The following is a 15652-nucleotide window of genomic DNA, read 5'->3' as shown; positions in this document are numbered from 1 at the left end:
AAGGAGGACAAGTGATGAGGTTGGGACTTGTGTCGCTGGGAGAGGACTCAGGAAATTACATGGGTAGAGGTCCTCCTTGGGGACTGAGTGGGTTGAGCCACATACTAGGTACCACAGTCATGGGGTCCAGGACATGAAAAATGAGCCTCCTTGGCTGGTTGGAGGGCGAGTGGGCCTAACAGGAGGCTTGTAGGAAGCCTGAACTCTGCTCTTGAGGAGGGTGCACATACTTACCTGAGGCGGGGTGGAGAGGGTGGATCGAAAGCTAACCACCCTTGCACCGTCCTGGCCTGAGTTAAACAGACACTCTGTAGTCCTGTTTAGGAGACAGGCTGTGAGATACAGAAGCAACTCAGGCCTGAAGCAGCATATGAACAGGGTAGGGGGCACCCATTACAGGCAGAATATCAGAAGCAGTCTGGATCTATGACCTTTGCAGGACCCATAGCCCATGCCCCCACACTTGGAGTGCCCAGATTAGCACCTCTTGTTCTACCAGTGTTCCCACTGGGAGAGGTGTATAGGGTACATACTTAGAGGGAAGAGAACCCACTCAGACTGACCCCTGGGCCTTGTGCTCCAGGAATTTGAGTCCTGACCCTGTCCCTGAAAGGGAGATGACAGCAGAGGGTCAGACAGCCAGCTCATAGCCGGCTCTGGCCCTAGCCCCTCCATCTTGAGCCACACCTCCTACCAAGGTGATAGCTACCATCATGCTCTCAGGGAAAATGTGACCTGTGTTCAGGATTAATCCAGCTTTCCCTCCAAAGCCATGGGCACATGCTGACTGTATAGGGATTTCCCCACGTAATGACACCCATAAGCTGTTTCTCTATGAAATTAGGTAAAGGTTAAACAAAACAAGAAGACAGAGGAATTTGTTTCAATTGAAAGAGTAAGAAAAAACCCCTGAAAAAACAGCTAATGAAACAGAAATAAGCAGTTTACCAGATAAAGAATTCAAAGCGTTTTTATGAGTAATAACACAGAAAATAGAAAAAAGAACTGAAAAATACAGACTGAAATGAAAAACACACTGTAAGGAATTAATAGTAGACTGGATGATCCAGAGCACATAGATGGTCTGGAAGATAGAATAATGGAAATCATCTAACCAGAACAGCAAAAAGAAAAAAAAAGGAACAGTGTAAGGGACCACTGGGACAACATGAACTATACCAACATTTGCATTATGGGAGTCCCAGAAGGAGAAGGGGCGGAGGTTGAAAATGGATGACATTTTCCACAAAACTAGAACAGATAATCCTAAAATTAATAATGTAACTGCAGAAGACCCCCAAAATGCCAAAGTAATCTTGAGACAAAAAAAAGCTGGAGGTATTATGCTTTCTTGACTTCAGACTATACTGCAAAGCTACAGTTATGGATACAGCGTGGGACTGAAACAAAAACATACATAGGTCCCAGTGGGACAGAATAGAGAGCCCAGAAACAAACTCACATACTTACGGTTATTTAACCTACAACAAAGGAGGAAAGAATATATAATGCAGAAAAGATAGTCTCTTCATTAAATGGTGCTGGGAAAACTGAAGAGCTGTGTATAAAACAGATTAGAACATTTCCTCACACCGTATATAAAAGTGTAAACTAAAAATGGATTAAATACCTAAATGTGAGGCGTGAAACCATAAAATTCCTAGAAGAGAACTTAGGCAAGGTACTCTTTGACGTAAATCATAGCATTGTGTTTTTTTGGATTTGTCTCCTAAGGCAAAGGAAACTAAAGCAAAAGTAACCAAATGGAACTAATAAAAACTTAAAAGCTATTTCACGGCAAAAGAAAACCATTGACAAAATGAAAGCCTGTTTCTGGATGGGAGAAAATATTTGTAAATGATAGGACCTTTAAATGGTTAGCACCCAAAAATACATAAACGGCTCAAAAAAATCAATTAAAAAATAGACAGAAGACCTGAATAGATACTTTCCAACGAAGACATCCAGATGGCCAACAGGCACATGGGAAGATGCTCAGCAGTACTAACCAGTGGAGAAATGCAAATCAAAACCACAGATGTTACCTCATACCTGACAGAAGGCTATCACTTAAAAAGACAGATAACTAATGTTGGTGATGTGATTAAAAAGGAATCCTTGTACATTTTTGATGGGAAATGTAAGTTGGTGCAGCCACTATAAAAAACAGTATGGAGGGCCTTCAGAATACTAAAAATAGAACTACCATTCAGTTCAGTCCAGTCGCTCAGTCGTGTCTGACTCTTAGTGACCCCATGAATTGTAGCACGCCAGGCCTCCCTGTCCATCACCAACTCCTGGAGTCCACCCAAACTCATGTCCATCAAGTCGGTGATCCCATCCAGCCATCTCATCCTCTGTCGTCCCTTTCTCCTCCTTGCCCCCGTCCCTCCCAGCATCAGAGTCTTTTCCAATGAGTCAACTCTTCGCATGAGGTGGCCAAAGTATTGGAGTTTCAGCTTCAGCATCAGTCCTTCCAAAGAACACCCAGGACTGATTGCCTTAGAATGGACTGGTTGGATCTCCTTGCAGTCCAAGGGACTCTCAAGAGTCTTCTCCAACACCACAGTTCAAAAGCATCAATTCTTTGGAGCTCAGCTTTCTTCACAGTCCAACTCTCACATCCATACATGACCACTAGAAAAACCATAGCCTTGAGTAGACAGACCTTTGTTGGCAAAGTAGTATCTCTGCTTTTGAATATGCTATCTAGGTTGGTCATAACTTTTCTTCCAAGGAGTAAGTGTCTTTTAATTTCATGGTTGCAGTCACCATCTGCAGTGATTTTGGAGCCCCCAAAAATAAAGTCTGGCACTGTTTCCACTGTTTCCACATCTATTTCCCATGAAGTGATGGGACCAGATGCCATGATCTTTGTTTTCTGAATGTTGAGCTTTAAGCCAACTTTTTCACTCTCCTTTTTCACTTTCATCAAGAGGCTCTTTAGTTCCTCTTTGCTTTCCTCCATAAGGGTGGTGTCATCTGCTTATCTGAGGTTATTGATATTTCTCCCAGCAATCTTGATTCCAGCTTGTGCTTCTTCCAACCCAGCATTTCTCATGATGTACTCTGCATAGAAGTTAAATAAGCAGGGTGACAATATACAGCCTTGACGTACTCCTTTTCCTATTAGGAACCAGTCTGTTCCATGTCCAGTTCTAACTGGCTTCCTGACCTGCATATAGGTTTCTCAGGAGGCAGGTCAGGTGGTCTGGTATTCCCATCTGTTTCAGAATGTTCCACAGTTTATTGTGATCCACACAGTTAAAGGCTTTGACATAGTCAGTAAAGCAGAAATGGATGTTTTTCTGGAACTCTCTTGCTTTTTCGATGATCCAGCGGGTGTTGGCAATTTGATCTCTGGTTCCTCTGCCTTTTCTAAAACCAGCTTGAACATCTGGAAGTTCATAGGTCTTGTATTGCTGAAGCCTGGCTTGGAAAATTTTGAGCATTACTTTACTAGCGTGTGAGATGAGTGTAATTATGTGATAGTTTGAGCATTACTTGGCATTGCCTTTCTTTGGGATTAGAATGAAAACTGACCTTACTCAGCCATAAAAAAAGAATGAATTTCTCCCATTTGCAATGGTGCGGGTGGACCTAGAGAGTATTATGTATGGTCAAATAAGAGAAAGGTGAAAGATGAATAATCTATTACCAGTTATATATGAAATATAAAAAGTACAGTGAACCAAATGTATATGAGAAAACATAAACGGAATAATAGATGTAGAAAACAAACTCGTGGTTATCAGTGGGAAGAGGGAAGAGGGATGGGCCAAGATAGCAGTACGGTGTTAAGAGATACACACTACTATGCATAAGATAGATAAGCAAAAGGATATACTGTACAGTACAGAGAAATGTGGCTGTTATTCTGTAGTAATTTTAAATGGAGTATAATATATAAAAATAGTATCACTATGTTACATACCTGAAACTAATACTGTAAGTCAATTATAGTTTAAAAAAAGAAATCAGAATGGAAAATGTTTTAAAATGTGTGTTTAATATTTTTGGTTGTCTCTTCCAATAGGAATATGAGTGCAGCCAGTATAAGTACTAATATATTTTGAGTTCCAAAAATGAATTAAAGAAATGTTTAACTTTATTTGCTTGTTAATTTCATTAAAAAATGATCGTATTCCTCCTTACAGAAATACCTTGTTTATTATAGAAAAATTAGAAACTATAGATGAGCCTAAGAGAATGAAATAAAAATCTTGTTTCTGTCATTCAAAGAAAACAGCAATGGTTAAGAGGCTTTGGCTTACATCCTTCAAGACCTTCTTTAAATATACATATATTTTATTTTTTAATCAAATAAATGACTCCAGATAGTAAATCTTTATCAGTATTTAAGAACTGCATAACTTCATCTGGGAATATTTATTCTCTGAAGAAGAGATACTTGATAGAATTTTACATTAAAAGAATTACTTTTACCAAATAGTTACTGGATTGTCTGGCTCTTATGATGAAGGCCAGGTTGGTATAAGTTACTGAAGGTGTGTAGTTACTGTTATACATGTTTACCTGAAAAGTTCAGTTCATAACTTCCATTTTACAGATAAAGAAAACTGAAGCATTGAGAGCATAAATGTCATGTAATTAATAAGAGCAGTACCCAATTTTAACGCTTACTGTTTGTTGCCTGGCCTCTATATAATTTTAGGATAGTTTTTGATAGTAGTGAAACTTGTAAAATTCTTATATTTGGTTTTGTGTATCTGTAAGCTTTATAAATAAAGATTTGAGGGATGCTTTTGACCACCATGATCATCACTATCATCCCATGAAAGAAAAATTTCTCTAAATCATAGGAATCCCAGCATAAAAGACTGATTTGGCAGCTTTTGTATACATAAAGACAAATGCTGAGATCTTTGTTTGATTGAAAAAAATCTTTATTTTCCTGAAAAATAAATTAGACCAGAGGAAACCACATCCTTCCTGTGGTTAAGGCAAAAGTTTGGAGATCTTGAGGAATGGGGTTATCTGAAGTTTCCACCTGAAGCCTCCTGCTATTTTCTGTTTCAGTAGGAAAACGATAATGTACTCTTCCTTCCTGCTTAGAAACATTGGGAGTGAAAGGGATCTTAGAGAAAAATGAACCCAGTGTTTTAAGCCCTTTCCTTCCACATGCCGTCCTTTCTTCCCTTTGTCAAGCAGCAGCAGTGATGACTGATCTTCTCACTCTTTCCTGTGTCCTGTTTTCAGTTTCCATGAAATTGAAAGAAAAATTTAGATGTTTTAAATGCCTGTTATGTAATTTGAATTGAGACAAAATTTACTGTAATTTTCTCATTTTTAGCAGATAATGAAATGGAAGCTCAGAAAAGGTTAGTAAATTATCTTAAGTCATCTATCTGGATCGTTGCATAGCATAGACTCTTTCCTAATCAGATCTTTCAACTATACTGTGCTTTTTACAAATACAAGTATATAATGCATTCGTTTAAAAGCATTTTTTTTCCTGTCATACCTTTTCCCAAAAATATTCCTTAGGACTTTAGAAAAAATTACCAAAAGCTCTTTGTTGTTGTTTGGTATAAATTTTCTGTAAGTATTATTTTTAAATGTACTCCTTTTTGTTGCACTGGGCCTTCGGTGCTGCGCGTGGGCTCTTTCTAGTTGTGCGGAGTGGGGCTCTTCTCTGTTGGGTGTGGGCTTCTCACCGTGCTGGCTTGTCTGGTTGCCGAGTACAGGCTCTAGGTGGACGGGCTTCCGTAGTTGGGGCTCTCGGGCTTTAGAGCGTGAACTCAGTAGATGTGGCACAGAGCAGCTCAGCTGCTGCTCTGTGGCATGTGCGATCCTCCTGGACCAGAGATCGAACCTGTGTTCCTGCGAACCTGTGTTCCTAAATTGGAAAGTGGATTCATAACCACTTGACCACCAGGGAAGCCCTGAATTCTCTGTATTAAAAAAAAAAGTGCAGATAAGCTGTAGGCCTTGTGGATCATGGCAAGAAGGTGACTTTTATTTTAAATATGAAGAGGAACTGTTGAAGTATTTGAAGTAAAACCCTATTTATATTTTAAAGTCATTTTTTCTGCTGTATGTAAATTGGATTGAATCAAGATAAGAGTAGGACCAAGGAGACCACTTAGTAGGAATGATTCCAAAACAAGAGATGGTGGTGGTGGAGATGTAGAGAGGTAGATTGATACAGGTTATATTTTGTGATAAAATTGGTAAGACTTTGTGAGAAATGAGGGATGGGACTGTGTTTCTTGGCTTGAGAAATTGATCATTTGGTGGTGCTACTTACTGAGATGCATGGAGTATCAGTTCAGTTCAGTCACTCAGTCGTGTCTGACTCTGATCCCATGGACTGCAGCACGCCAGGCTTCCCTGTCCATCACCAACTCCCAGAGCTTACTCAAACTCATGTCCATTGAGTTGGTGATGCCATCCAACTGTCTCATCCTCTGTCGTCCCCTTCTCCTCCCACCTTCAATCTTTCCCAGCATCAGGGCCTTTTCTAATGAGTCACCTCTTTGCATCAGGTGGCCAAAGTATTGGAGTTTCAGCTTCAACATCAATCCTTCCAATGAACACCCAGGACTGATCTCCTTTAAGAAGGACTGGTTGGATCTCCTTGCAGTCCAAGGGACTCTCAAGAGTCTTCTCCAACACCACAGTTCTTTGGCTTGCAGCTTTCTTTGTAGTCCAACCCTCACATCCATACATGACCACTGGAAAAACCATAGCTTTGACTAGACAGACCTTTGTTGGCAAAGTATAGTGTTGTTGTTGGCATGGAGTATAGTGAAACTGAATTAGATGCTACATATATATCTTAAGGTAGGACATACAAATGGAATGTCAAGTGGCAGTACTCTGCAGTAGTCTGGATAGGTTATAGAAATTTGGTTATTGTTAATGTAAATATCCATGGTAATGGAAGATATCGCCTAGGGAAAAAAGAGAGGCAGGAATACGAGTCTTTAGAGCATTGTTTCCTAACTTTGACTGCATGTTAGAATCACCACGGGTCTTTTTAGAAATCATATTATTTTAGACAATCATATATTCATTCATTTAATAAATATCTGCTTAGTGCGTATTACTAGCATGTGAGATGAGTGCAATTATGGGGTAGTTTCAGCATTCTTTGGCATTGCCTTTCTTTGGGATTGGAATGAAAACTGACCATTCCCAGTCCCGTGGCTACTGCTGAGTTTTCCAAATTTGCTGACATATTGAGTGTAGCACTTTCACAGCATCATCTTTCAGGATTTGAAAGAGCTCAACTGGAATTCCATCACCTCCAGTAGCTTTGTTCTTAGTGATGCTTCCTAAGGCCCACTTGACTTCACATTCCAGGATGTCTTAGGTGAGTGATCACACCATCGTGATTATCTGGGTCATGAAGATCTTTTTTGTACAGTTCTTCTGTGTATTCTTGCCACCTCTTCTTAATATCTTCTGCTTCTGTTAGGTCCATACAATTTCTGTCCTTTATTGTGCCCATCTTTGTATGAAATATTCCCTTGGTATCTCTAATTTTCTTGAAGAGATCTCTAGTCTTTCCCATTCTGTTGTTTTCCTCTATTTCTTTGCATTGATCGCTGAGGAAGGCTTTCTTATCTCTCCTTGCTATTCTTTGGAACTCTGCATTCAGATGCTTATATCTTTAGTAAGTACCAAATTTCCAAAGTGGATATATTAGGTGTGGAATTCAGGGGAGAGCTAGGGGCTAGGGATAGAAATTTAGAGATCATCAACATATCGATTGGAGAAGGCAATGGCACCCCACTCCAGTACTCTTGCCTGGAAAATCCCGTGGACGGAAGAGCCTGGTAGGCTGCAGTCCATGGGGTAGCTAAGAGTCGGCCCCAACTGAGAGACTTCACTTTCACTTTTCACTTTCATGCTTTGGAGAAGGAAATGGCAACCCACTCCAGTGTTCTTGCCTGGAGAATCCCAGGGATGGGGGAGCCTGATGGGCTGCCATCTTTGGGGTTGCACAGAGTCGGGCACAACTGAAGACTTAGCAGCAGCAGCAACATACTGTTGGTAGGAGACTAGATGAAATTACCAAGGGTGTGGATGCATTTAGAGAAGAAGGGGTCTGATAACAGCCCTGAGGCACTTTAACTTGTAGAGAAGGTTGCTCAGTCGTGTCTGACTGTTAGTGACCCCATGGACTGCACAGTTATGTAGAGTCTTACCAAGACTGCCTCTTGTTAAGTACGTGATTGAAGAAAAGTGAGAGAGTTAGTTGCTCAGTTGTGTCTGACTCTGCCATCCCATGGACTGTAGCCCGCCAGGCTCCTCTCTCCGTGAAATTCTCCAGCCCAGAGTACTGGAGTGGGTAGCCATTCCCTTCTCCAGGGGATCTTCTCAACCCAGGGATCGAACCCAGTTCTCCCACATTGCAGGCGGGTTCTTTACCAGCGGAGCCACCAGGGAACAATTAGGAGAAATCAGTAAAAGAGGGTGAGAAAACAACCAGAGAAAAAGGAGAGAAGACGTGAGAATTTGTCCTGAGGTTAGCTGAAAGCGTTTCAAGAAGGAGTGACTGGGATGTTATGTAAGATGAAAACTTGGATTGACTGTTGAGCAGAGTGATAAAGAGATCCCTAACAATTTTGATGGAAAAGGAATTTTGGTGGAGTGGTGGATGTGACAGCCTGATTGGAGGTGAGTTCCAGAGGAAATGGGAAGAGAGGACATGGAGACAATATATACAGTTCTTTCAGGAAGTTTTGCTGTAACCAGAATAAATGGGGCCGCAATTAGAGGGAAGAGTGAGGTTAAGAAAGATTTTTATGATGATAGAAGCAATTGTATGGTTGAATGCCAGATGAAACTAGAGAAGGAAGCAAGAATTAACTGGGACCCTATCTTTGAGTAGCCAATAGGGCATGGCTTTTATGCACAAGAGGAGGCATTTAGTTGTAACTACAATCACGGAAGCTTTGTAGCAATATGATAGAGGAGGAAGACAGAGGCTGCTGTGTGGTTAAAGTAGTAGGAATCTATGGAGTTCTCTTCAGATAACTTTCATTTTCTCAGAGATAGGAAGCAAGATCCTCAGAGGTAAGGTGTAGGGGGAGGATAACATACTGGCGGCTTGGGAGAGGAGAAGATGTAAAATAATACAAAAAGAAAGGGAGCGCATGAGAGAAATAGAGCATGATTGCCAGGCAGGGTCCGCTCGACGCTGGTAACGATGAATGTAAAACGGAGCAATCTGCGTAGTTGCGCTTTTCTTCAGTCTTCGCTGCATCAAGTTAGAGAGTTGGATTTAATGAGGACTTTAAAAAAAAATTCAGTGCTCATTTTCTTTCTAGAAACACTTCCCTTGTATCATTTTTGATACCTTTTTGTTTTCTGCCTGGCATGTCTACTAAATACACAAGAGGAACGAAATACAGATAGTTCTTGAGGGCACAAATAATTTTTTACTGTGTTTAAAAACCTGTAAGGGAAGAAATTCTATGTTGGCATTATGACTATGTAAATTGCACTTGAGTTTATAAAAATAACTTACCATGTGCCTCTTTATCAACCATGATATGAGAATGAAAGCTGTTTTTAAATGAAATTTGACATTTATAGCATGATTTGTTTGGTGTTGCTTTTCCTTGTTTGAACGTGTGTTCACAGTGTTCTATAGATAGGTGCTTATATGTATTGAATCAAGTGTAGTATCTTTTAGCAGAAAGCCAGACTATTGTCCTTACGATTTTTTAAAGACTCTTACAGAATCTAAATTCATGCTATGTTAGATTCTGCTTTGTTGTAAAATACCTCCTCATCTCTTCACAACAGTTAATTGAGAATGTTTTCAGATTATTCCATTTACTGGGGCAGGGATGGGGAAGAGAACAGTTATAACTTTTAAACAAAACTGATTATAGAGTAGGTTAATCACTGTAAATTTCTTTACGTTATTTTTTCTTAATTTACTGAGGGATTCAAGTTTGAGGAATGCCTTTTTAATTGTGTTTCACAGCAGTATGCATCTAGTAGGTAGTTGAGATACACTCCTGGTGATGTTTCCAGATCTTTTTTTAGTGTCTTAAAATTATTTCCAGAAAAATGGATTTTCATTTTTTCAGAATTAAAATAGATTGCTCATATAAACTGAATAATGTATATATGAGAATACGGAAGTAGTTTGTCCTAAAGATGATTACGGAACATGACAAAGAAATTGATAATACTTCTTATAATGAATGAAGCAATTATGAAAACAAATCTCTTTGATTACACTTGGCTGCATATTAACTTTTTTCATTACTGTTTTCAAATACTATTGCCTATCACATGTATTCATGATTGGCATTTTTATTGCTAACTAATGTGAACTGTTACTACTTGGTGTTGGTTTTAATTAATTAAAAATATTTCCTGCTGTTCAATTGAAAGGTTTCTGTTTAGATAAAAATTGAAAAATATTTTAAAATATACCCAAGAGGAGGTGGACTGACTTGGGAAAAAAATTTCAAAATGTTAGCTTTATTGCTTATCTGAAATGGAATTTGATGAACTTTTTCGTTAAGTAAAAGCTTAGTAAGAGAGTAAAATTAATAACAAGAAAAATAACTACTTGTATGATATGAGCTTTATAAAAATCTGTTATTCTAAAAGTTTTCAAATATGTGATTTTCTTTCTCAGAAAAAGATGTTAACAGAACAGATCGAACAAACAAGTTTTATGAAGGCCAAGATAATCCAGGGTTGATTTTGCTTCATGACATTTTGATGACCTACTGTATGTATGATTTTGATTTAGGTAAGTTCTCCTCTGATACCTTCATTTAAAAATGTATGTTTAATTTAGAATTTAAATTTTTTAAGCTGCTAGACGTATGTAAGAAGCTCTGTGACCTAGTTTTTATAGGGGTTCTTCTCCTGGGGGCTGGAAACTTAAAAGGCTGTGGTTCCCAGACCATGCTGCAGAGAGCACTGGGCCGCTACAGCAGGCTGACGGGACCAGTGTCGGGTGTTCTCCATGTGTGAGGGAGACAGAGGGACATCTGTAGGACGCTGCCCTAACTACTAGCTGGAGTTGTTCCGGGTTTCAGCGCTAGATCACCACATTCCTTCCTTCTGATGAAGTTGTGTTTACAAAGGAGAGTTTTTGACTTTGCTGTGATAAGCAAGTACTGTGAGAAAACAGATGAGGATGGTGGCATCCAATTGGATTCCAAAGTTTGAGATGTAGTGTGGTGCCCAACAGGTCCTAAAGTTCATAGGATATACATATTTATTTAGTCATTTGCTACTGCTACTGCTAAGTCACTTCAGTTGTGTCCGACTCTGTTCGACCCCATAGACGGCAGCCCACCAGGCTCCCCTGTCCCTGGGATTCTCCAGGCAAGAATACTGGAGTGGGTTGCCATTTCCTTCTCCAATGCATGAAAGTGAAAAATTCAAGTGAAGTCGCTCAGTCATGCCCGACTCTTAGCGACCCCATGGACTGGAGCCTACCAGGCTCCTCCGTCCATGGGATTTTCCAGGCAAGAGTACTGGAGTGGGGTGCCATTGCCTTCTCCGTTAGTTGTTTGGATATGTTTAATAAATTGAAATGTTATTAATATTTTTGAACCTGGGATGCCTTGGAAAAAAATTCCTGAGGCGTACTGTGACCTGAGAAAGTTTGGAAACCTTTTTTTGATAGACTTTCTCCCTTGTGAAGAAAAATGCTGATTTGATAGCATAGATAAGAGGTGCAGATAATTACCTAGGGCGTGTGAAACTTTACTCTTTTTTCTTGGTTAGTCTGCTTTCTACCAGGAATGGGTTGGAAAGATTGGGGCTGGAGGTTGGATTGGGGCATTGCATGGGGAAAGTGATGCTAAGGGCTAGAAAACCTGAGGAAACAGTATTTTAAGGGACGAGAGGATTTGAACTGTTTCTTTAAGGGACCAACAAACTCGTAAGCATCCACCTTTAAGTGAGTATAAAGAGTGGACAAGTTTCTCAGTTACCTACTGATGTTAGTGACTCCCAAGTAGAGGATAGTGAGGGTAGCTGTTTCCAGATTACCTTAATAGAACTTAAGACTTTCTTTTGGAGAAGGCAGTTGGGTATTTGTCGTGTTAAACCCAAGTGAACCTTGAACTGTGAGTATATTTTCTTCACTGTTTGTATCTATGAACCGAGAATTCTTCTTGGCTTCTTACATGTGGGTTAGGGAAAGATGTAAACCCTTGAGGATCTTGCAGCATCAGCCTCTTATGACAGTAAGTGAATATCACAGATTTCTCTTTAAAATGTGAAATGTGCCCAGTCCTGTCGGGTCACAGTTATAATGAACCCCAGATTGGATCACTGAAAATACTAGGGACTGGAATGCTTCTCAGGTGACCGAGTGTTGTCCTGCTCAATTTTGATTGTATTAGCATTCTTTTTTAAGAAGTGGATTAATAATCCCAGTTGTATGAATAAAGTTATATTGATTTAGAGAGTGACTCAGGGCTGCATAAGTAGTAAATACTGGACTGGGGGTAGAGGCCCAGCTCTTTATTTCAGGCTGGCATTTTTTAAAATATTTTTATTTATTTATTTGGCTGTTGTGGCATATGGGATCTAGTTAGCTGACCATGAATGGAACCCAGCCCCACCCCCTGCTTTGGGAGCGCAGGGTCTTAGCCACTGGACCACCAGGGCATTTTCCAGGCTGCATTCTTACCTCCACATGTTCAGCACCCCGACCCATTGCCATTTCAGTTTCTGTTAACCACTGTTGGAAATAGGGCTTTTATCGTAGAGATAAAAAAGAGGCATCCTCTCCAAAGGTAATTGTGAGGTAAGGATTAATGTATATTCTCAGAAGTCGTTCCTGAGTGCTCAGTTTTTCCAGGCATTGAGTCCCAGACAGGCTATTTGGATAAATTGCTGTTCCCATTTGTCTATATTAACCCCACATTCTTAAGTTATTTGAAACATACCCAGGGATTTTATTAAGAACTCTGGCATTGAAAGAAGCCAGGGTAGTTTTCGTAAAGCCCTGGACCAAATTGCTTGCTGTTTGACATGGATTTGAAATAGCAGACAGTCACGTCTGACTCTTTGCAACTCTGTGGATTGTAGCCTGCCATATTCCTCTGTCCATGGAATTTTCTAGGCAGGAATACTAGAGAAGGTTGCCATTTCCTCATCGAGGGGTCTTGCTGACCCAGGGATTTAACCTGCATCTCTTGCGTCTCATGCATTGGGCAGGTGGATGCCCCCCACCTTCTTACTATTTACTCACAGTAAAGTAACCTGGGCTGTACGTTTACTTTTGTAGTTGATTTTGTCCTATTGAGTTGTTTGGCTTCTTAGCCCACAGATGAGGTATCGGTGTGTTTGCATTTAATACAATCTCATTAGTAGTGAGGAGGAAGGCAAAAACCATCAAAAGCAGACAGAAGACAAACATTACCAAAAGCAGATAGAAGAACTCAAGGAAGAGTAGCTTTTACTTAGTGTAGATGGTACACCTAAGGTGTTTCTGTGGGAGGTACCTATTCTTTTTCTACAATGTATGTTTATAATCATAATCCTGAATAATCAACAGAAGGTTAAATTATACTCAGAATACTGTATGTAAGAAGGCAGGAGTGTGTCCAGTAGAAAAAAAATGATTTCCAACGCTTAAGATTTTTTTTTTTAAGTTTTATTCTCTAATAACTGAATAAGCTTCATTAACCTGGAAAATTGACCTATGTAAAGATGAAATCTTTTTTTCTTTAAGAATGTGTACATTAGGATGATGAGTTCATTTCTAACACCTCCCAATGGAAACAACTTTGTTATGAAAATAGGGGAACTTCTTCAGACATTGATGATTAAGATGTGCATCAGTCAGCACTAGTGCAGAGTCTGAACACCACTGAATGCTAATTTAAACAGCTTTAATCTTTCTTTAATTAAAAGGAATTTGTGCATTAATTCCACCCCCACAATTCATGACATACCCCAAAGAACATCATGTATACAATAAAATAGATTAAAAGCAACAAGAGTATGAGGAATAATTTGACTAGTTGGGTTAACTAAAACTTACAGAAGAAATATAGTACTGATCTGGTATGAAAGCTGAAGACTTAAAGGATTAAATTAGCTTCTTAGAAATTTTTATTCATTATAACTTTATAATAAAACTCGTTTTCCCCCGGAAGAAAGGTGCTTTGTAAATCTTTTGAATAGCACACTTTGAAATACTTCTATTATAGACTATAGATAGTCAGACCCAGTAAAGTGGTACTCTTTTGCACTTTGTTGAATTCAGATAAATTTCCTTCATGCTTTGATTGGTTTAGCCTTTATGTTTGTCATTGCTTTCATTGTGTCATTGCTATGTAGGAAAGTTTTGGTGATAACAGCCTAGTCTTCCTTCTAACCTACTTTTTTTCTTAAGAAAAATGTTGTATTAGCCAGGGAAAGAAAGAAAGAAAAAAAGATCGCTTATAAGATACTGGCTTATGTAATTATGGAGACTAACAGGTCCACAGTTTGCCATCTAGAAGCTGCAGACCCAGGAAAGCTAGTGGTGTAGTTTAAAGCCTTCTGAGAGCAGGAGAGCCGTGGTATAGGTCTCATTCCTGAGTCTGAAGGGATGAGAACCAGGAGCACTGAGGGCAGATAGATGTCTCAGGTCAGGCAACCAGGCAGAGAGTAGATTCAGTCTTCCTCCATTGTTTGTTCTATTCAGGCCTCAGTGGATTGGATGATGCCCACTCACATTTCTGAAAGCCATCTGCTTTAATCAGTTCACCAATTCAAGTGCTAATCTCTTCTAGAAAAACCTTTGCAGATACTCCCAGAAATAATGTTTAACCAGACATCTGGGCATCCTGTGGCTCACTCAAGTTGACATACAAGATTCATCATCACAAGTGTGTATTATTTTTTTAAAAAGCATCTGCAATAAATTTGTTTGAATGCTTACATTTAGGTATCACGTCATACGCCGTTTTTTCTAGCTCTTTTCTCTAAATGTCTTGGCTACTGCATTGCTCAGCACTGTAATAAGGGACCCAAGTTTGTGTGTGCGTGCGTGTGCACTAATGTGCATGGAGCTGTACTTTCCCACGGGGTGTAGTGCAGGCATAGTGAGGTTATGGGGATTAGGCATAGCAGCAGATGACAGGGAGTGGCTAACAGCAGACAGAACTAGACTTCTGTTTGTAGGGAGATCCCGAAGTGAACTGGGTGTCTTTATTACACTTTTAACCCAAGTTTTCTTAAGAGACTTTGGCTTACCTGCTTCCTGGGGTCATTTTTAAAGCTTTCTTCCAAAATAGGAAGAATGATGTAAAATTATGTATAATTTCTTCAGAAATATCCCCTCTCCTTTAAAAATATGCATACTGTTTTAAATGACTTCAGTGCACATAGATTTTGGTGAATGATAAGAATGTAAGTTTTGGTTCTGCAAATGAAAGCCTGTTTTCCTCAGACTGTCATTGGGGGAAAAACTTCTCTGTGTAACTTTAACAAATACACAAGTTACCAAAGTTGAATGATAATATGTATGTGAAAAGGCTTTGTAAGAGCTCTTGTCCCTTGGCTCATTCAGGTCTCTGTATTTTAAGTTTGAAATCTAATTGTAAAATAGTTAAGAAAATTGAGGATTTTTAAGACTTTTGACATGGTCTGGTGAAAAGCAAAGCTAAGACTTTCTGTTTTTTAAGGGAGGACCTGA

At 39.5% G+C, this 15652-nt stretch overlaps 1 protein-coding gene across 4 annotated transcripts in view; it reads left to right on the top strand.

The window, feature by feature from the left end:
- Positions 1-15652, top strand: part of TBC1D15 (TBC1 domain family member 15) — a 74150-nt gene that overhangs the window by 46380 nt on the left and 12118 nt on the right. For all 4 annotated transcript variants that reach the window (XM_027543352.1, XM_027543354.1, XM_027543353.1 and 1 more), the window contains one exon: positions 10634-10750. In XM_027543352.1, coding sequence (XP_027399153.1) covers positions 10634-10750 — 117 coding nt within the window. The remainder of the gene's footprint in view (positions 1-10633; positions 10751-15652) is intronic.

Source organism: Bos indicus x Bos taurus, chromosome 5 (assembly GCF_003369695.1).
Source record: "Bos indicus x Bos taurus breed Angus x Brahman F1 hybrid chromosome 5, Bos_hybrid_MaternalHap_v2.0, whole genome shotgun sequence".
In the NCBI taxonomy this organism is placed as follows: domain Eukaryota; kingdom Metazoa; phylum Chordata; class Mammalia; order Artiodactyla; family Bovidae; genus Bos; species Bos indicus x Bos taurus.
Note: the sequence above shows the minus strand (reverse complement) of the source record. Positions and strands in the feature narration are given on the sequence as shown.